This window comes from Neltuma alba, unplaced genomic scaffold (genome assembly GCF_004799145.2).
Source record: "Neltuma alba isolate B1F8T4 unplaced genomic scaffold, ASM479914v2 tig00000643_pilon, whole genome shotgun sequence".
Classification (NCBI taxonomy): Eukaryota; Viridiplantae; Streptophyta; class Magnoliopsida; order Fabales; family Fabaceae; genus Neltuma; species Neltuma alba.
Window position 1 is genome coordinate 90418 of NW_021632126.1, and position 23129 is coordinate 113546.

General features: G+C 37.2%; 1 protein-coding gene, 1 long non-coding RNA gene and 1 pseudogene across 2 annotated transcripts; 1 reads left to right on the forward strand and 2 right to left on the reverse strand.

Annotated features, from left to right (window-relative positions):
* Positions 1–1514: 1514 nt before the first annotated feature.
* Positions 1515–2972, forward strand: LOC114743535 (aspartic proteinase CDR1-like). The gene is made up of 2 exons (XM_028931747.1): positions 1515–2429; positions 2551–2972. Exons 1-2 carry the CDS (start codon positions 1535–1537, stop codon positions 2970–2972), a joined length of 1317 nt encoding a protein of 438 aa, XP_028787580.1. The 5' UTR covers positions 1515–1534.
* A 1712-nt stretch (positions 2973–4684) lies between these two features.
* On the reverse strand, positions 4685–13025 carry LOC114743544 (GDSL esterase/lipase At5g03610-like; annotated as a pseudogene).
* A 9233-nt stretch (positions 13026–22258) lies between these two features.
* Positions 22259–22782, reverse strand: LOC114743585 (uncharacterized). Its single transcript, XR_003740012.1, has 2 exons — positions 22655–22782; positions 22259–22548 (listed from the first exon to the last, which is right to left on the reverse strand). It is a non-coding gene; the product is annotated as an uncharacterized LOC114743585 (long non-coding RNA).
* Positions 22783–23129: the final 347 nt, after the last annotated feature.

Consider the following 23129-nt stretch of genomic DNA (forward strand, 5'->3'; position numbering starts at 1 on the left):
TAGAAAATCCTTTGACACAAATAATTATTAGGTAGAGTTTAGAAAATATGTTACTCCTCCGGCTCTAAATATAAGACCCTTAGTGTAATTTTTCGTAATGTAAATTATACTACGAAAAATGTCTTATATTTAGGACTGGAGGAGTATAAATTTAAGAGGTGAAGAGAATAGGGACTCAGTTTCGGTGCTAAGCATGATGACGAGCACTGACAGCTCATCATCTATGCGCATCGTTTTAACAAAGTCAAGAACGAGTTCCCTCTATTCAATTGCCATGCAACGTCTTTCTCTGAGATAAAGTCAAGGATGTTCCCTCCATTCAAGGCAAGTTCTATTTTTTTCTTTTTTAATAATATGCAAGTTCCAAGTTTTCGCTTCTCTTCTTCTTCGAAGAAAGTACCAGGGCCAGTCTTTAATCAAAGTCTCCTGCAGAAAACTCGAATGTTTCAACAGAAACCTCCTCCGCTGTTGTTTAAGGGCAACTTTGGTTTGGATACCAACTCTCCTTTTCATGAGGCAGCCATTCAAGAAAAACTGGATATTTTCTCAATTAAAAGGCAAGTCTCAATCTGCCCCAAAGCACAATCACAGGATGTCATCGTCTCGTACTTTCTGCAGCTCTTAGACTTTTACTTTTGATCATTTTAAAGTAGCTGCTTTGGCTAGTCCTGTTTTATCTAGTGTAATGAACCTTTAAATCTGTATCTCTACTTAATTAATGCATTTTTCCTTTTCATTAAAAAAAAAAGGAAAAATACCCACGGCGACAGTCCCAGCAGAAGCAGAAGCAGAATCAAAAAATGTCTCTGAAAGATCAAGACAACGAATTTTTCAAGCCAGAGAAGTCAAAGTCGCAACACCTTGCACCCCAACTATCAAGCAAGATCCTTCAAACCTACTCTCTATAGGCACCTCCTGAAGCATCTTGCTGAGATTATTGATCAGGTGTTTACCTGCGCATGACAATGATGCCCAAGAAGAAAGGGGAACGAAGAGAGAAGACTAAAACTGCCCACACCTTCAGAATTCTAGATCGCTTATCATCGAACGGTCAAGATCATTTTGAACTTTAACGCAACCGTGCGTAGCGGTGATCAGCTCCTTGTGCTCATCAAGCTGCTTCACACTTAAACTCGTTCAAGAAAATTAGAGTTTTATATTTAAAATCAAAATAAATCCTCCTACTAGGCTTTATATTTAAGACGGAAGATATAGAAATGTTTGGATTGGCGTTAGGCAAAATTGGCTTCTAGTCTAATTGACTTTTGTAATTGAAGTTGGAATAAAAGTCAGTTAGTTTGTTGGGTGCTTTTCAAGATATTGACAACTCATTTTATTGTAGAGATTTTTTTTTTAGGAGTCTAGCAGTTCCAGAAGAAAAACAATTAAGGGAGCTTTATTAAAAACAACGTAATTAATTAAGCATGAAAGATATAATCACTTTACAAACAACTCAAACTTTTCTATATAAAGAAGCACCTCAACCTTCTTCCTTGCTCATCAAATCTGCTCAGTTTTATTCTTAGCTTCCAACATGCTTCCTCATCATTCCCTCTCTTTCGCCCTTCTTCTCTTTCTTTCCATCTTTGTCTTTAATGTCACTGCAGCAAATAATAAGCTCCCAAAAGGTTTCAGCATCGACCTCATTCATCGTGACTCCCCATTATCACCTTTCTACAACTCCTCGATGACCCGCTCGGAGCGATTTCAAAACGCTGCGTTGCGCTCCATGTCTCGAGCTAATCGCTTTGGCCAGTCTTCCACGGCTGAAACAAGCGAGTTAGTAGAAACTGATATACTCCCAAACGATGGAAGTTATCTCATGAAGATATCTGTTGGGACTCCACCTGTAGAGAGGTTGGCACTCGCAGACACAGGAAGTGACCTTATTTGGTTCCAGTGTTCACCTTGTCCCAAGTGCTATCCTCAAAACGCACCCCTCTTTGATCCAAAAAGTTCTTCCACTTATATGACTCTCTTATGTGGCTCAGACCCTTGTAAAGCTTTGCCCCAAGTCAAAGTGCAAGGCCAACAGTATCCTAAATGTGGAACATCAAATGAGTGTACCTATTTCTATTCGTATGGGGATAAGTCATACACAATAGGAGAATTGGGTACAGAATTAGTTAGTTTCGGCCAAGCTACTTCATTTCCTAAGACGGTGTTTGGGTGTGGACACAACAATAATGGACTATACAACATGAACAACACAGGACTTGTTGGGCTTGGTCAGGGTTCTTTGTCGTTAGTTTCACAAATGGGTAACGTGGGTCGCAGATTCTCCTATTGTCTGCCTCCTTACAGTGCAAAAACCACAACTAAACTAAGGTTTGGGGAAGAGGCAGCCATATCAGGAAATGGGGTTGTGTCCACTTCGTTGATCACAAAACCTGGTTCCCTGTCTTCGTTTTACTTCCTCAACTTGGAAGGTACTACTTGTATTATGCTTTACTCTGAGGTGATTCATTTATTTTCGTGTCTAGTTAGTTTTATAATCTTGACTTGTTCCCTGGCCTAATAGTTTTGTGTGAAATGGCCATTCATCGACAGGTATCACTGTGGGACAGCAGACAGTGCGGACAGGTCAAAGCAATGGGAACATATTTATTGATTCTGGGACGACATTGACAATGCTTCCATCAAGCTTTTATGAGCAGATTGAAGCTTTGGTGAAGCAAGCGATTGGAGCCAACCAATTCATAGTACAGAACAATCATTACAAATTGTGTTACAGAAATGCTAACTCCATCCAGAATTTCCCAAATTTTGAGGTTCATTTCACAGGAGCCAACCTTTCCTTAAAACCTCAGAACTTTTTCCCTCACATAGCCAACGATGTTATATGCTTTGCAATGCTTCCTACAGATGGCATGCCCATTTACGGAAATGTGGCTCAGATTAATTTTGAGGTGGAGCATGATCTTGATCAGAAAAAAGTTTCTTTTGCTCCTGGCGATTGTACTAAACAGTAGACATTCTATGACTTGGTTTGGATGAAATAATAATAGAAAAAGGAAAATATAGAGGGAGAGAGAATACTATGAATAAAAGCCCTCTAATTTTTCTTCTCATCCAAACTAAGTACCAGTAATATAGTTATGCGCTTGATGAATAATGCACTTGACTGACACAGCTCAAGTGAAACATAGGCATTGTAAACCCTCCCTCTCTCTCCTTGTATATATGTGCGCGCGCGCATGTATATCCTGCTTTCGGAAGTATCTAAGTGAGAATGTCTGTAACTATGAATTAGTATTTGAGAATATAAAAGAAGACATAGCTAAATTAAATCACAAGACGGAAGAGTATGTAATACCTGTGATTTTATAATGTGATATCGTTAATTTAAGTAAAAGAAACACTTTTTTTTTACAAATAACTTATTTAACTAATTTCTTTAGAAAAAACTTGAGTCAAGTTCTTTATATTCATTATCTTAAGTTCTCCAACCATGTGTCCTTTTTGTTTATAATTAAACACTATTAAATGTTAATATTTGAAAAATATATGACACATGATTATATACGATCGGAGAACTTGACATAATGGATATAAAGAACTTAATGTAAGTATTGTCTTTTTTTTAATCTACCTAAATTAATTAAGTAGATCTTATATTAATTAAGGATGGGAGGTAGTCTTTTATTTATTTATTTTAGTTTATAGCTTGTCGCGCGTTTATCATGCATAAAGTAATAAGCTTTAAATATTTTGTGCTAAACGAACGACATGAATGTATAATAGAGATTATTGCAGTGACATTTTATATGAATCTTTATTTTGCGATATGAATGATTAAGTGAAATGGTGGTTGACTAGGTTGCCGTCGCAAATAATCAAGACTCAAGTAAAATGACTTGAAATGTAAAAATGACATAACAAAGACAGCTTGAAATACTACTGTATAGTTCTATTTATATGGTACTTTCAATATATTTTACATAGATCAAGAAAAACTATAAACTGTATTAATTCTTCTTTAAAATATAACAACTTTCAAATTTTACTCCTATTTAATATATATTCTTTAAAAAACTTATCTACATTACAATAAATGAAGGATAAAACAAGACATTCATACTAAAAATTTAATTGAGTTATAAATAAAACTAAGAAAAATCTTTTGTCTTTGTCATATAAATAGGACCAGAGGAGTATAAGTTATCATCACCTTTTGAATGTGATCCACTAAACTCTCATGCATAGATAAACAATTTTGAAAACAAGACAATCCGGCCGGTTCCTTCACGTGGAGGGAACTATTCACAACACTCCTTAGAATTTGTTTGGATTGTCAAAAGCCAATTAAAAAAAAGATCAAATGCTAATTTTGAGGCAAAATATTAAACCTGAAGTCACATTTTTTGGGTTACAAAACCAAATAGGTATTCAAACTGACTTTTTACGAAAACATAAATTACATTCCGCACTAATTGGCTTTTGCCTGGTTATTGACCTTGCAAAATGCAATTAGAGTACCACTACGAAAAGTTGCATAAGTAGTGCATGTTTTATATATAGTGTTTATTTGACTAAATCTTATAGAGTAGAGTAAAATTAAAGTCAATTTTGCAAACCTTAATCCAAGAACAAGCCCAGTGGTTTTATTTCCAAGGCCAAACGGATATTGTCCATGAACTGGCATCACCACTCACATGACATGTCTGTGAAGTGGGCAACAAACACAGACCTGCAACGTTATTAATTTGATTTGTACGAGGGAAAGAGATCAGGCTAGCTAGTATTGAAGAAATTGTTGAAGAGCATTGGTGGAACGCAAGTTATTATAAACGGCATGCCAACGAGCTTGCGTTGGATGCACCAAATCCCAGAAAAAAGCCGACTTAGGATTGTCTCACACTTTGTATTTCTTGGCCATGCTCTTGTCTTCCACAATCGTACTGCCTTCCCATCCCAACGCAACATGGCTTGAACAGTTTCTTTATGTCATAGGTGGATGGATGTTTCAGTACGGACATGAAACTGTGGAAGAGGTCTAAAACGACAAAGCTGGAATTGTCGTTGGCTTTTTCCCTACAATTTGGCTAGACCTTGGCTTAAGAGGGTGTTGTGGTGATTGGCGAAGGTCTTATGAGTAGAGTTGCACAGCAAAAATGAGGATGAAGCTGTCGTTTTCAGGAGGCAGCCTACTGCTGGTTGAACACCACTCACTACAATTTTCTTCACAAAATTTTATATTTTTTTCCATGTGTCTTTTTTCATTGGTGTTGAGTTAACACAAAATTTTAAGCGAGAGAGCGAGAGCCTAGGTTGGAATTTTCAGACTTTCAGTTATGCCATCGAATAAATTGAGTTATGGCGCCATTGGTCTGTGGAAAATGAGTTAAGCTTTGGAACGACGTAAGAATAGTCAAGACTCAAGTTCCATGCAGGCAAGGCAAGTGAAATGATTTGAAATGTAAAATAATGACATGACAAATACTCTCTCCAACTTTGAATATAAATCAATATAACTCATTTATAGATACTAAGCAATATTTAGTTAAACTAGTTATTTATAATAAATGTGTATTACTTATATTCTAAAATACCTTCTTATTTAATACTACCTCTAGTTCTTAATACAAGAATTAATTAGAGATTCAATTTGGTCTTATATATAAGACCCCAATCTACTTTAATTTGTCTCCAACATTTATTCATTTTTCTCCAGGTAGTCCCTATATTGATTGTGCATGTTAAGAGGTTTTCATTAAGTGACTCCAATATAGTGCACATGATTAACAATGATACAACATTCTTTTATTACAACTAACTATCATAACTATTTTTCTTAATTTTTATGAATGGTAATCTAAATCTTATATTAATGACTGAAGATAGCACTTACATTGTGTAATACTCCCTTGATAGAAAATCCTTTGACATGTATAATTATTGGGTAGAGCTTAGGAAAGATGTTATATTTAAGAGACAAACAGAATTGGGGTCTTATATTTAAAACTAAAATAAATCCCCCTACTAGGCTTTATATTTGAGATGGTAGGTATAGTTTGCTGGGTGCTCTTTAAGATATTGAAAACTCATTTTATTGCAGAGAATTTTTCTAAGGAGTCTAGCAGTTCCAGAAGAAAAACAATTAACGGAGCTTCATTAAAAAGAAAAAAAACTCCGTAATTAGTTAAGCATGAAAGATATAATCACTTTACAAATACCCTGTTTTATAAAGATTAGCCAAAAGTATTTTGTAAGTAGGTAAGTAAAGAATATTGGGGGCAATTACGAATACGATAATTAATAATTTCGAGTGAAGTTAGCTTTACGACTTTATCTTACATAGGATCGGAAAAGCGTTAAATCAATAAATATATTGCTTTTATCTTAAAGAAATTGAAAAATTGTTAATTGATAGTAACTTCTTACTTTGTAACCCAAAGATCACCCACTTTTCTATATAAAGAAGCACCTCAACCTCCTTCCGTGCTCATCAAATCTGCTCAGTTTTATTCTTAGCTTCAAACATGCTTCCTCATCATTCCCTTTCTTTCGCCCTTATTCTCTTTCTATCAACCTTTTCCATTAATGTCTCTGCAACAAATAATAAGCTCCCAAAAGGTTTCAGCATCGATCTCATTCATCGTGACTCACCATTGTCACCTTTGTACAACTCCTCAATGACCCACTGGGAGCGAGTTCAAAACGCTGCATTGCGTTACCTGGCTCGAGTCAATCGTTTTCGCCAATCTTCTTCCAAAAATGCAGCTGAAATAAACGAGCAGCTAGCTCAAACAGATATAATCCCAAACTATGGAAACTATCTTATGAAGATCTTCATTGGCAGCCCACCTGTAGAAAGATGGAGTGTTGCAGACACAGGAAGCGACCTGATTTAGGTCCAATGCTCACCTTGTCCTCAATGCTACCATCAAGATGTCTCATTGTTTGATCCCACAAAATCTTCCACTTACAAGTCTGAGTCTTGCGGCTCAAGAAACTGTGCTCTTCTTCCTCAGCGTCAACATAAATGCAGAAACTCGAACCAGTGTTTGTTCCTTTACTTATATGGAGATCAGTCTTACACGGTGGGAGATTGGGCTGCAGATTCAATCCGTTTTGGCACTAGCGATGGCCAATCTGTTTCGTTCCCTAAGTCAGTGTTTGAATGTGGACATAACAATCTTGGGAAGTTCAATAGGCGTATGGCAGGATTTGTTGGACTAGGTAATGGCCCTTTATCCCTAATTTCACAACTTGGTAATCAGATTGGTCGCCAATTTTCCTACTGTTTGCCTCCTTTCAACGCAAAGGCTGCGACTAAGTTGAGATTTGGAGAGGAAGCCAAGATATCAGCAAATGGGGTCGTGTCCACTCCCATCATCACGAATCCTAATAATCCCACCTTTTACTATCTCAATCTTGAAGGTATACGTATGTGTTTTACTTTGAGATTAATGTTACTCTCTCTTGCGTATTTTCATTTTAAAGTTTTGAACTTGCGAATTCAAATGATTCTTGAAACAGGATAATAAAGTGGGAGAATTCAATACTTTAAGCTTTAAATGTTTTGTACTAAACGTTGTATAGTGATATTATGTATGAATCTTTATTCTGCCGTATGAATTATCTAAGTGGTCATTGACAAGTATCACCATTGGGCAACAGACAGTGCAGGTTGATGAAAGCAACAGAAACATAATAATTGATGCTGGTACGGCATTGACACCTCTTCGGTCAAGCATTTATGAGCAGGTTGAAACTTTGGTGAAGAAAGCCATTGGAGCCAACCAGTGGATAGTGCAAAACCCTCAATTAAATCTGTGTTACACCGATGTCAACTCTATCGAGAATATTCCAAACTTTGAGGTTCATTTTACAAGGGCTAACATTTCCTTAAAACCTCAGCACTTATTCCTTCTCGTATCCAACGATGTGATATGCCTTGCAATGTTTCCCACTGATGGAGATTCCTTTTATGGAAACGTAGCTCAGATTGGCTTCGATCATGATCAGAAAAAAGTTTCTTTTGCTCCAGCCGATTGTACTAAACAGTAGAGACTCTTAAGTACGTACAAGCAATATACAGGGTACTTGCTGCTCCTTAAATTTTTCTTCTTTTACAAATGTTTTTCTTGCTTCTTTTTATTATTAGATTTTATATAAAATGAGTAAAATTTTGATATCTTATGAGCAAAAAATGGTGCAGTAGTTTTAAAAATTTTTATGATGTCTTAAAAATTTTATATATAAATTATAAAAAAACCTACACAATTTTAGAGTAATTTTTTCTTTAAAAAATCATAGAAAAACTTAAAACTGCACCATTTTTTTGCTGATAATATATCAAAAGTTCATTATTTTATATAGAATATAATAATAAAAAGAAACAAAAAATAACATTTGGAAGATGGAAGAATATTAGAGGGTAGCAGAGGGGACCCCAAATCCACAATATACATGTATAGTTTACTATACATAATTCATGGATGATATACTGTCTTAATATGGACCTATGGGCTATGAGGCAATTAATGGGGAAGGGACCAGGCTTATAAAGATGACCATGAGCGTCTATATATAGAGGTGTGGCATTTGTCTAATTTTCCCTATGCACGCTTGACAAGGACTAGTTTGATTGATGATAATTGGGACAAAAAAAGTGTGATTAATTAGCTACGGGAGTCTCTCTCTCTCTCTCTATATAGTCCAGATGCAGATGAGTGATATGAATAAAGCAGCAGAGAGTTGTAAAATACTCCTTTGGTTCTATTTATAAGTTATTTTCAACATGTTTCATACAGACCAAGAAAAACTTTAAATATTATTAACTTATATTTAAAATTCTACACCTTTTCGACTTTATCCTCATTTAATTTACATTATATCTTACCTAAACAAAGTTAACACAATAATAAATAAACGGTCAAATTGTATATCCGTATAAAAAATGAGTGAGCAGTTATGTGTGTTGTAACATCCAAAGTTTTAGGCCTAGAAGTACCAATAATAGCCTGAATTAGATAGGCTATCAGACCCCTTTTTAGCAGAAGTCCCAAAGATGAGAAAGGAAGTCAAAGTAGTTTCAGGGACTAAACTGCAAAGTAAAAGTTTCAAGGGGCTAAAGTATAATAAAGTTAGAGGCTCCAGTAAAGTCTCGAAGGCCCAGAGAGAGAAAAGAGACTAGATATAGGCCAAAGGTTGAGTTAGAAGCCTCAAAGAGAGGATTATATGAAGTTAAGTCCAACAAGGGACTAAACTGTAAATTCTGAAAGTTATGACCAACAGGGGTAAAAATGGAAGAGTACGAAGAGAATTCCAAGAAAATCCTAGAAAATGGGAAATAATATTCTAAGGCTCTTCTATGAAGTGAAAAGATGAAAATACCCCTGAGGCAGCTTCAACAGAATTTATAAGGTTATTACCGGTAAAAAGTATACCATGTGAGGTAATTATTTAAAATAGCAAGAGACCTCAAAAATGTATACAAAAATGAGGTTAAATGGTTGAAAGGTTGTACTAATTTATAAAATTAGTCCCGCAACCAAAAGACCAGTGGAGTGGCTTTAATAAATTAAAGAGCCGGTTTTGCCGATAAAAGGGCATTTTGGTAAATGAATTTTTATGCAAGGTTTAAAGGAAGTGTTATGGCCTAAGAAAATTTATAGATATTCTCTAGAATTAAAGGGAATTTATAAAGCAGATAGAATAATTTTCTGAGCTCCAAAAGGCCATAAAGAAAGCCGGAGAACCGTGGGCCAAGTAAATTCGGACGAAGCTTATGAAACAAGTTTGATCCAACGGCTAGGATCTAATCTCCCATCTCCTCCACCACTTTCATGACACTTGGCATCTTCTAGAAGGTTGAGGTAAGCATGATGTAATAAGATGATCCAATGATGATGCAAAAGTCCACTTGAACTTCCAAATTTGCCCTTACCCTTTCTATTAGCCACCAAGGGCATTTTGGTCCATTCAAGCCAACTTTTTTGGCTATAAATAGAACCTCTTCCCCTTCATATTTTCAGCCAACATGAGTTTAAGAGGGGAAACTCTGCCAAAATTTAGAGAGAAAAACGTAGGGGTGAAGGCCAAGAAGAAGGAACAAAGTTCAAGCTTCAAGATCAAGGTATGTGGTGGCTGTAGCATCTGATTTGATACCTATTTCAAATTAGTTACTGTGCGTATCTGATTCTGAAATTTTGCATGCTTAAAGTACACTCTGTGAGCTTTAAATCCATGGGTAGAACACTCCATTTGGATATGTGTACGATTTATGGTGATTTTTCAAAGTTAGGGTTTGAAATCTGGAAACAGTGTTAAGCTTTTGGAAGGGTGTCGAGTTCCGTACAATTCTGGTACTGTTCAGAGTAGAATTGGTTCCTGAAAATATTTTTCCTTTAAATTTAACTTAATTGGCTTTCAGTGAGACTTGGAAGCACTCAATTTGGAGTTTTCTAGATTTAATTATGAATTTTCAAAGTTGAGCAAAAATTCTGGAGATTCTGCGTGAACAGTACCGCGAACCAAAATTTCCAGATTTGGTATTCTTGAATCTAAAGCCATCTAAAGTGGTCCTAATTGACAGGAAATAGATCATAAGGATGTAAAATGATAAGATTTATGTTAGAAAAGCTAGAGAGAAAACCCTAAGACTAAGAGAAAGGGTTGAGGTTCAAGAGAGCTAGCTTTGAACTTTATGTAATCTAGTGGTCCTAATAGATTGTATGATCATTATGACTATGATTAGGACCTTTGGAACATCCAAGAGGATGTTTGATGATGTTGACCGAAAGCTAACATGGTTGGAAAGTCAAGGGAGTCAAAGGAAAAGTAAGAGGAAGGCTTGAGGTGCAAGGTAGTGAACTTACCTATTGTCATTGCTTGATGTTGTATGCTTGTGTGTTGCCGTGTACATGTTATTGAATGTTATTGTGACATGTTTTAGCTGCTGTGATTGCTATTCATGATGAGTAGATTATGTCTCCATGGCCATGCATCAAGAAGTTAGCTTTGAGCATGCTAGTATGTCACTAATTAACAAGAGAATAAACAAGTTGCGTGTAGTGCATGAGCATCCATTTAGCATGATTAATATGGTATTGTTTGCTACTGAGATTCCCCCGAATCTCACCCCCTTCCTAACCAACCATTTAGGTCAATCAATGATGGGCACTAATGGCATGAGAAGCAAGGAGAAGAAGTGGAGAATTATTAAGGCAAATGAATGATATTAATATTCAATGTATAATTCTCCTATGCTGTAAATTATGTTCTGAATGCCATTACTTCAATGTATATGCTTAGGATGTTTATGGCATGAATGAAAGTATATGAGTATGAATGAGAAAGATTAAGCCCATGCTATGTATGTCAAAGAAATAAAAAGAATTAAAGTAAGGAGATATTAAAGGATAAAACGTAGGTCCTGAAGCAGTTAGTTTTGAGCTTCAGTTTGACCTACCAAATGAATGAGTTAAATCACGAGATTTGGTAGACCTATAGTGCACATCCCAAGCTTCAAAATGAGTGGTAAATCACCTCATTTGGATGTGTATACGAAGAGATATGAATTTTCAAAGTTAAGGCGCAGAATCTGGAAAGTCCAGATTTTACCAAACGGATAGTAATCTTAATCCAATAAACTGTACGTTTTCCATGAGGATGAGTTCAGTTGAGTATTTTTCCCTTAAAGAGCATTGAAAGAGCTTTCCGTAGAATTTTGGAACACCTCCATACGATTTTTTTAGAATTAGTTATGATTTTTCAAAGTTGGACCTGTAATCTGAAAACTGGACAGTGAACAGTAATTTCCCGAAAATTAACGTCCAAATTGAAATTTTTAAGTTTAAGACCATCCAAAGTGGTTTGGAATGGTTCTAAATGACTGCTAAGGTACTATATAAGTAAGGTGTGACATTTTTGGTATCAGAGCAGAGGTTCTGGCATTGGAAGAAGAGAACTATCTGCAAGAATTTAAAAAAAGCCCAGTTCAGGTTAGAGCTAGTAGTGGAATACTAGCTAAGGTCCAACTAAGGTTATGGATTGGAGGTGAATGCTCTAAGGAAAATAAGTAATAAGGATCTTTAAATGAGGTTGGGATCTGCTGTTAGAAAGGTGTAGATAAAATGATGATGAGAAGTTATACGCAGAGGAAGGTAGCCACTGTGTAAGGATAAAGAGACTTCCCTCTAAAGAGAAAGGGATAATGGCTCATAAGTCAGATAGAGGTATGAGTCTAAACCCTAGAAGAGAAAGGGTCATGTGGCAACCTAAGTTAGATACAATTACTGTAGCCTTGATACAAGGTTAAGGCAGCATAATCAAAGTAGCTATCTTTGATTCCTAAATGGATATAAAAGGTCAGAAGAGCTAAAGATTAATTTCTGCCACTGGTAATCCCTGAGGATAAGGGAAAGCAAAGGTGCTAATGGCCTAGAGTTGTGAGCTAGACCCTTCCTTCATTGCTTGAAAGGAAATAGTTGACTTAGTTGGGGATCACAGTAAGGCTAGGACATAAAAGTCCTTCAGGCAGCAGTTAAGGCAGCAATTAAGGTTATGATGAACCAAGCTAAGTAAAATTAGCATAAGTAAGAGAAAGTATGCTTCATCATGATGCACCAAGGAAAGTGGTGGCGAATAAGAATTCTGATCATGACGAATAGAGATAGTGACTCACAGATGCTGAGGTGGTATCTTGGCACGACTTGATGGACTATGAGGTCCCTGAGAGTAAGACTGATAGAGCTCAAAGAAAGAGTAGTAGCCACTATTTAAAAGCTATCAGATTCCCCCTCAAGAGGAAGAGTAATGATGAGTTGAACAAGATAGTTAGGGGTTGAGTCTGTACACCGCTAAGAGGGTGTAGTGGCCACTTAAGCTGAGCAAGCTCTTAAAGCCTCGTTAGAGATGGGGCACTATGATAGAGTAGCTATCTCAAGTTCCTGAATAGATAAATAGGAACATGGAGATAGTAAAGTCAAGGTAGATAATCCTAGTGGAATTCTTAGGGATTAAAAAGAAGAGAAAGAGATGAGAATGAGACAGATAGCCATGCGGGGAACTAGCATTATGAGATTGGCATGTTCCCGATGATGTTAAGAGATACTCAGTCACATGGGGTTAGGTTGAGAGGCACCCTTTCCAAGGGATAAGTTCTTGGCCAGGAATCTTCCTAGAGAAAATAGGAATTGGTCCTCCAAGTCAGAATTGACACTGCTCTAGATGGAGCAAAATGCCCTATCCGATCAGGGAAAGGGAAGCAGCCGAGGCAAGGCAAGTGGAGTTGACCTTACCTAATGGAAGCACGACTAGCCAAGAATAAAGCTAGGCTTAGATGTACCTGAGCTTAGCAGAGTACTAGAGTAAGCAGAAAGAAAAATAACCTCAAAAGTCCTCTCCTTATAACTTCCAGAAGCAGCTGCGAACAGAGAAAGAGGCTCCCTCTTGTAGGGATAAGATGTCCAGTCGGCATGCTATAGACATAGCAATCAGTAAGAGCTTGCACTCCTTGCATTAAAATGTCAGAAATGCATGTTAGAGTATGCTCATACTGAAAGATAAAGCAGAGGAAAGAGAAGTTGCATAAGTCCTCTCTCTGTACCGTTCTAAAGTAGTAAAAGACGGTAAGAGCATCTGGAGGAGTAAGAGAACTCCTAAGACAGATTGGCTTAGGCACCTAAAGAGACAAGTAGGTAGCCTAGGGAATTGACAAGAGGCTTAAGAAAATGGTATTGGTTCTTGGAACAGTTTTGGGGAATTATTAGTATGGTGATGAACTGAGTGGAGATGACTTCACTTACTCCTATGGTCTAAGTCTCCCAGAGATTGGTACCTATTTGGGAAGATGAAGACCCGGGACGAGTTGAGGATGTGGAAACCTCCTTCAGTTGTAAACCAGTACTGAGAGAGTACCCATGATTTCCTTCCAGATAACCTTATCATTAATTAAGCTGGATTCAATTTCCTTTCGATTAATAGAGGAAAGCCAAAGTTATAGGAGTTGGAGCCATAAGACCTGGAAAAAGAGACATTCAGGCTAGCTCTAGATATAGGAAGAACCCTTGTGACACAGAGACAGACTGAGTATTGACAGGTAAATCCTTAAGATAAGGAGAGAGATAAGAATGTAAGCTAAACAGACCTGATTAAAGGTAGAATAAGAAGGGCCTAAGATAGCAAGGTACTAGGGTTCGCACCTATCAGCACTATTCAGGTAAGCGTGCTTAGGTGAAAGTAACCTAATGATAGGTAACCGTTGGGAAGTTCAGGTAGAAGTCCTGACTAAGGTATAAGCAGAGTATTGGTTCAAGCAAAGCCCGGTGTGAGAGAAAACCTAATTAGAAAAGTAACCAGTGACTAGGATTGGTCCAATTGAGATTATGATAGTGAGGTGTTTTCTTCAGGGGAAATAGATATAGAAGAGAAGTAAGAAATGACAGAGAGTAACCTGAGAGATAGATAGTCGCTGCTATGAGACTCCCCCTCAAGAGAGGAATGGTTGGGCTAAGAGAGCTTGACCAGGGAATGAGTCAAAGTTGTAAGACGCCTCCTGAGGGTAATGGCTAAGAATATGGTAAGCCAATAAGGAATTGGAGTCTAGACCCTAATAGGGAAGCAGGGTGACAACCTAAGCCTCAGGTAATTACATAAAGGTGCCTGACTGGAAGGTCACACAGCAGAGATGTTTTAATGATTAATGCCTGTTGTGTAGCATGGTCACTTTATGATTAGCATTTGACCATAGAAACAAATGGTTAAGGATACAATAAACCAGTCAGAGGTATAAGTCAATGCCCTAGTAAGGGAACTGAATATCAACTTGTACCTTAAGTAATCGATATGACCTTGATAGAGGCATAGTAACAGAATGAGATGTTTAAAGCTTGTTCAAATCCCTGAATAGAGGTGCAAATTCCTAAGGGATAGTGAACCAAGAGGGACAGAGATTATATGACAACGAATAAAAGGTCAATGATGACATTGGTGCCAGACCTAGATACCGCACAGCAAGATGATTAAACATTTACTATTTGATGTGATGTGATGAGAATATGGTGATCAATACCTGACTAGAAGAATAATTGGTCAAGAGGTAAAGAAAGTTAGAAAGAGTAAAGTGAGGCAAGATCCCTCTTGAGGATGGAGATGAAAGGAAATGAATAAGAACATGATAGTGGATGGTTGCATTGGGAACTAATGCACAGAGAGAGAGATAAGCAAGTTCCTGGTGATACCTAGAGCTTAATGATGCTTAGATACATGATAATGTTAGGGACTAAAACAATATTCTTTTATGTCCTTAAGGTATCTAAGAGCATGCAACCATGGCAATCAGGCCATTGAGGAATCTAAGAAATGAGATTCCTATAGATAGATGCCACTACTTATAAGATTGAGTAATACAGTAGAGAGGCTCCCTTTGATAGGGATATGGTATTTGAGGAATGTACCCTGGCCGAGATTGCATGAGGAAAGTCTTGACTATGAAGTACCTCTCTAAGATTGGGAAGTGGTTCTCCGGATCGGAGTGACGCTGCTCTAGTAAGCTATCCTCTGAAGGAATGAAACAGAAAGTAAGTGGTTGAGTTGATGATGCTCCAGTTAAAGCAATCTGTCCTCCCACAGGAAAAGCAGAAGTAGCCGAGATAAGGCACAGGAGGACCTTACCCCAGAGAGAGAGAGTGAAACTAGTTAAGACAACAGAAGTGTGATATGCAAACAGATGCTCCTCGAGCTTAGTAGGGTACTACGGAATACTAAAGAATAATGAGAATGTAATGATATAAGTCCTCTCCCGATGCTGTCCAAACTATTAAGAGACAGCGAAGACTACAGAGTCTTAAGACAAGGCAGACTGGCATTGATATAATAGCAAGTTAATGGGCTCTAGAGATGAGCTAGTGCCTAGGGATTCGAAAGGCACAAAGAAAGGAAAGTGACTTAAGGAAGCTAAAACGAAGGGCTAAAGAAATAGGGAAAGGCTAAGAATTTCAGGAGTTGACAGAAAGGATTGAGCAATGCCTAAGAAGACAATACTGATATCTGTGAGCAGTCTTGGGGAATAATCAGTCAAGTTACTAGCTGAGTGGAGGTGACTTATTTTATTACTCAACTCTATGGTCCAGAGTCTCCTAGAGATCCTAAGATGGCTCAGATTGATGATAGTATTCCAGGGTCATAATGGATCCTAAAGATGCTTATGGTAGAGCGCAGTAGCTCTCGAGGTCATAGTAGACCAAGCCTAAGAGAAAGTAGCTGAGCCATAAGGGTAAGAGTACAGTACCTCTTTGGGAAGACGATGACTAGAGATGAGTTTAAAATATTGAAATCTCCTTCAGCGGTGGACTAATATAGAGAGAGTACCCTTGACTTGTTCTAGACATGTCTATTGTCGATTAGACTAGGCTCAATTCTGTTCTAGTCAACGAAGGAAAGAAAGGAGATATGCCCTTAAAGTAAAGAGGAATAGCAGGGTATACAGCAAAGAATGGATAAAGGCTGTATTAAGAGAACCTGAAATGCCATGGTATAGTAAAATACCAAGAAGATAGGTATACTGTCGTGGTATTATAATGAAAGAATGAGCCTAAAGTATAGGAAGAATACGAGCAATGGTGACAAAATACTTAAAAGCAAAGACCATGCTCATCTGAATGACAGAAAAGTTTAGAACGACGAGTTATGTAAGTATGAAGCCCAAGGTGAAATCTCGGAAATGAGGTATAATGAAAAGTTGAAAAGGCCAGAGTTAAGTATAAGTAGGGACACTCCCCTCAGGTAACCTCTCATTAAGGGTAAGAATAGAGGTTTGACCCGAAATTTCGAGGACGAAATTTTTTTGAGAGGGGGAGAATTGTAACATCCAAAGTTTTAGGCCTAGAAGTACCAATAATAGCCTGAATTAGATAGGCTATCAGACCCCTTTTTAGCAGAAGTCCCAAAGATGAGAAAGGAAGTCAAAGTAGTTTCAGGGACTAAACTGCAAAGTAAAAGTTTCAAGGGGCTAAAGTATAATAAAGTTAGAGGCTCCAGTAAAGTCTCGAAGGCCCAGAGAGAGAAAAGAGACTAGATATAGGCCAAAGGTTGAGTTAGAAGCCTCAAAGAGAGGATTATATGAAGTTAAGTCCAACAAGGGACTAAACTGTAAATTCTGAAAGTTATGACCAACAGGGGTAAAAATGGAAGAGTACGAAGAGAATTCCAAGAAAATCCTAGAAAATGGGAAATAATATTCTAAGGCTCTTCTATGAAGAGAAAAGATGAAAATACCCCTGAGGCAGCTTCAACAGAATTTATAAGGTTATTACCGGTAAAAAGTATACCATGTGAGGTAATTATTTAAAATAGCAAGAGACCTCAAAAATGTATACAAAAATGAGGTTAAATGGTTGAAAGGTTGTACTAATTTATAAAATTAGTCCCGCAACCAAAAGACCAGTGGAGTGGCTTTAATAAATTAAAGAGCCGGTTTTGCCGATAAAAGGGCATTTTGGTAAATGAATTTTTATGCAAGGTTTAAAGGAAGTGTTATGGCCTAAGAAAATTTATAGATATTCTCTAGAATTAAAGGGAATTTATAAAGCAGACAGAATAATTTTCTGAGCTCCAAAAGGCCATAAAGAAAGCCGGAGAACCGTGGGCCAAGTAAATTCGGACGAAGCTTATGAAACAAGTTTGATCCAACGGCTAGGATCTAATCTCCCATCTCCTCCACCACTTTCATGACACTTGGCATCTTCTAGAAGGTTGAGGTAAGCATGATGTAATAAGATGATGCAATGATGATGCAAAAGTCCACTTGAACTTCCAAATTTGCCCTTACCCTTTCTATTAGCCACCAAGGGCATTTTGGTCCATTCAAGCCAACTTTTTTGGCTATAAATAGAGCCTCTTCCCCTTCATATTTTCAGCCAACATGAGTTTAAGAGGGGAAACTCTGCCAAAATTTAGAGAGAAAAACGTAGGGGTGAAGGCCAAGAAGAAGGAACAAAGTTCAAGCTTCAAGATCAAGGTATGTGGTGGCTGTAGCATCTGATTTGATACCTATTTCAAATTAGTTACTGTGCGTATCTGATTCTGAAATTTTGCATGCTTAAAGTACACTCTGTGAGCTTTAAATCCATGGGTAGAACACTCCATTTGGATATGTGTACGATTTATGGTGATTTTTCAAAGTTAGGGTTTGAAATCTGGAAACAGTGTTAAGCTTTTGGAAGGGTGTCGAGTTCCGTACAATTCTGGTACTGTTCAGCGTAGAATTGGTTCCTGAAAATATTTTTCCTTTAAATTTAACTTAATTGGCTTTCAGTGAGACTTGGAAGCACTCAATTTGGAGTTTTCTAGATTTAATTATGAATTTTCAAAGTTGAGCAAAAATTCTGGAGATTCTGCGTGAACAGTACCGCGAACCAAAATTTCCAGATTTGGTATTCTTGAATCTAAAGCCATCTAAAGTGGTCCTAATTGACAGGAAATAGATCATAAGGATGTAAAATGATAAGATTTATGTTAGAAAAGTTAGAAAGAAAACCCTAAGACTAAGAGAAAGGGTTGAGGTTCAAGAGAGCTAGCTTTGAACTTTATGTAATCTAGTGGTCCTAATAGATTGTATGATCATTATGACTATGTTTAGGACCTTTGGAACATCCAAGAGGATGTTTGATGATGTTGACCGAAAGCTAACATGGTTGGAAAGTCAAGGGAGTCAAAGGAAAAGTAAGAGGAAGGCTTGAGGTGCAAGGTAGTGAACTTACCTATTGTCATTGCTTGATGTTGTATGCTTGTGTGTTGCCGTGTACATGTTATTGAATGTTATTGTGACATGTTTTAGCTGCTGTGATTGCTATTCATGATGAGTAGATTATGTCTCCATGGCCATGCATCAAGAAGTTAGCTTTGAGCATGCTAGTATGTCACTAATTAACAAGAGAATAAACAAGTTGCGTGTAGTGCATGAGCATCCATTTAGCATGATTAATATGGTATTGTTTGCTACTGAGATTCCCCCGAATCTCACCCCCTTCCTAACCAACCATTTAGGTCAATCAATGATGGGCACTAATGGCATGAGAAGCAAGGAGAAGAAGTGGAGAATTATTAAGGCAAATGAATGATATTAATATTCAATGTATAATTCTCCTATGCTGTAAATTATGTTTGAATGCCATTACTTCAATGTATATGCTTAGGATGTTTATGGCATGAATGAAAGTATATGAGTATGAATGAGAAAGATTAAGCCCATGCTATGTATGTCAAAGAAATAAAAAGAATTAAAGTAAGGAGATATTAAAGGATAAAACGTAGGTCCTGAAGCAGTTAGTTTTGAGCTTCAGTTTGACCTACCAAATGAATGAGTTAAATCACGAGATTTGGTAGACCTATAGTGCACATCCCAAGCTTCAAAATGAGTGGTAAATCACCTCATTTGGATGTGTATACGAAGAGATATGAATTTTCAAAGTTAAGGCGCAGAATCTGGAAAGTCCAGATTTTACCAAACGGATAGTAATCTTAATCCAATAAACTGTACGTTTTCCATGAGGATGAGTTCAGTTGAGTATTTTTCCCTTAAAGAGCATTGAAAGAGCTTTCCGTAGAATTTTGGAACACCTCCATACGATTTTTTTAGAATTAGTTATGATTTTTCAAAGTTGGACCTGTAATCTGAAAACTGGACAGTGAACAGTAATTTCCCGAAAATTAACGTCCAAATTGAAATTTTTAAGTTTAAGACCATCCAAAGTGGTTTGGAATGGTTCTAAATGACTGCTAAGGTACTATATAAGTAAGGTGTGACATGTGTGTGTATATAACATATCCTAGACTATGGAAGCTATCTTATGAAGATCTTCCCTGGCAGCCCACCCGGAGAAAGATGGAGTGTGACAGACACAAGAAACGACCTGATTTTGGTCGTCCAATGCTATCTTCAAGATGTGTCATTGTTTGATCACACAAAATCTTTCACTTTCAAGTCTGACTCTTGCGGCTCAAGAAACTGTGCTCTTCACCCTCATCTTTAACATAGATGCGGAAACTCAAGTCGGTGTTTGTACTTTTTTTTTATATGGAGATCAGGCTACACGGTGGGAGATTCGACAACAAATTCAATCAGTTTTGTTACTAGCGATAGCCAATCTGTTTCGTTCCCTAAGTCAGTGTTTGGATGTGGACATGACAATCTTGGGAAGTTCAATAGGCAAATGGCAGGACTTGTTGGACTAGGTAATGGTCCTTCAATTTGTCCCTAATTTCACAACTCGTTAATCAGATTGGTTGCAGATTTTCCTACTGTTTCGCTCCTTTCGACGCAAAGGCTGCGACTAAGTTGAGATTCGGAGAAGAAGCCGACATATCAGCAAATGGGGTTGTGTCCTCTCCCATAATCGCCAATCCTAATCATCCCACCTTTCACAACTCGGTAATCATGATGCTTATTACTGTGAAGTTAGTTCAGACTTGTGAGTTGGTATTGATGGCTACTATGTGCAATTTGTAACCCAAACTTTTCTATATAAGGACGCACCTCAACCTCCTTCCTTCCTCATCAAATCTTGTTTGTGATTTATCCCAACCATTATTCCTCAAACATGCTTCCTCACCATTCCCTCTCTTTCTCTTTCACTCTTATTATTCTCTTTCGCTCAGCCTTTTCCATTAATGACTCTGCAACAAATACTAACCTCCCAAAAGGTTTCAGCATCGACCTCATTCATCGTGTCTCACCATTATCTCCCTTCTACAGCTCCTCAATGACCGACTCAGAGCGAGTTCAAAACGCTGTGTTGCGGTCCATTCTCGAGCCAATCGCTTTAGCCAGTCTTCCGTGGCTGAGTCAGTAGAAACTGATATACTCCCTAATGATGGAAGTTACCTGATGAAGATATCTGTTGGCACTCCACCCGTAGAGAGAAGGGCACTTGCAGACACAGGAAGCGACCTTATTTGATTCCAATGCAAACCTTGTCCACAACCTCAGTGCTACCGTCAAAAGGCACCGCTCTTTGATCAAAAAAGTTCTTCCATGTATATGTCTCTGTCATGTCGATCACTCCCTTGTAAAGCTCTGCCCCGTCGCTACGTGCAAGGCCAAATGTATCCTCGATGTGGATCAGCCAATGTGTGTACGTATTTTTATTCTTATGGGGACGTCTCATACACAATGGCAGAACTGGCCACAGAATCAGTTAGTTTCGGCCGAAATGTTTTGTTTCCTAAGACGGTGTTTGGGTGTGGAAACAACAACAATGGAATATACAACGAGAACAACGCAAGACTTGTTGGGCTTGCTCAAGGGAATTTGTCTTTAGTTTCACAAATGGGTAAAGTAGGTCGCAAATTCTTGTACTGTCTTCCTCCTTACGGTCTAAAGACTACAACTAAACTAAGGTTCGGGAAAGAAGCCACCATGTCAGGAAATGGGCTTGTGTCCACTCCATTGATCACCAAAAATGGTCCCATCTCGTCGTTTTACTTCCTCAGCCTTGAAGGTACTAGCTAGCTAGTGTTATGTTTTAATTTGAGGTTATTTTATTTATTTTCATCTCAAGTTAGTTTTATCTTCTGATTTATGCAGTTCGATTTTATGCGACTGAAGTTTACTACCCTTAATTGTCGCTTTGGGGTTACTCCAAAGATTAACCGAATTAATGCAATATAGTGCACAACCCGGGTCGTATTCACTTTGAGGAGCTGAAAATGAAATTAAATCATAGTAAATAAATGCAAGTAACCTTAACTATAAAAAGGGATTTTTGATTTTGAAAATTGCTAAGTAAACACCTTGAATTAAATTAAAATTAAAATATTTTTCTTTTTTTTTTGTTTTTATGTAAAAATGATTAAAATGAATGAAGAATAAAGAAATGAAAATGAGACACACAAATAACACTGATAAAAATCAATCCTCCAATTCAACAACGCAAGCAATTATCACTCTAAAAGATGTGGGAGTTAAAAACAATGAATTAAGAATTATAATTAAGCTTTCACTACTACAATGAAGCCTTTTTACTTCTGTTTTGGAGGACTTTTTACGTCTGTTTTGCAGGGGACATGAAAAGAAGGGACATAAAAAGTACCCCCTTTTTACTTCTGTTTGGAACGGACGAGAATTCACGTCTGGTTGAAAAAACAGACGTGAATTCACGTCTGTTTATTTTAATAACATAACAGACGTGAATTCACGTCTGTTTAGAGAAAAACAGACGTGAATTCACGTCTGTTTTTCTCTAAACAGACGTGAATTTACTCTGTTTTTTTTAAAAAAAAAGATTCAGTTCGTATATACTGCTTCTCCTACAGCCACAATAGCCATAATAGCCACTTTCCAGCAAGTTGAAATAGTATGAACCAGTCAATATTTTCAGCCAAGACATATCAACATCATAACTTCATCTATATAGACACATTAATTAACTAACTAGTCAAAAAAGAAGAACAAATTACAAAAGTCAATATTGATCCTATTGTCTCTAAACATAAACTTGCTCAATCCCTGGACCACAATTCTTGAAGCAGTTGCTGTGCCAAAAGGTCTCGGATGAAGTTAATGTCATCAATAGTATATGAACAATCATTATCAAAAATCTGTAAATTGACAAATGAACAAATTTAAACATAGGAAGAAAATAAAATAAGTAACAATTCAATTTAAAAATTCAATTATTACAAAACTAAAATTATATTTACTTACCTCATCAAATTTTGTAATACATCCGCTCTCAATTATCTCAAACATATAACGGATAATGTAATATCCGCACTCTGTTGGCCCTTGTTGCTTAGCACACTGCAAATCACAAGGAAATGATAATCCAAATTCATATATAAAATAACTGCCATCAATGAAAGAACTTCAATTTAAAGTACTCACACTAGGATATATCCAAGTTGTTGAGCCATTTTTCCCGGAACCCTTCCCACCGGTTATATAATAAGTCTTTAAAGCCCTATAAGCAAATGAAAGCACAAGTTAAATAATTTATATTGAAAACAAAATTATTGATCTACATTAAGGTACTTACGTGTTGAAAACGCCCCTCATCTCACCGCTTGGACGACGACCCAAGGGATCAAACTAGTAGATGACATTGTCAATGGGACAAGAAACACACAAACTCCAATGACAACTGCATCATAGAGTAAGACTTATACATTACTGGATATCA

Excerpts from the sequence above, each read along its gene's own strand:
- LOC114743535 (XM_028931747.1), top strand. The coding sequence starts at position 1,535 with ATGCTTCCTCATCATTCCCTCTCTTTCGCCCTTCTTCTCTTTCTTTCC. Across the intron at positions 2,430-2,550 it reads TTACTTCCTCAACTTGGAAG|GTATCACTGTGGGACAGCAG; the intron begins GTACTACTTGTA and ends ATTCATCGACAG.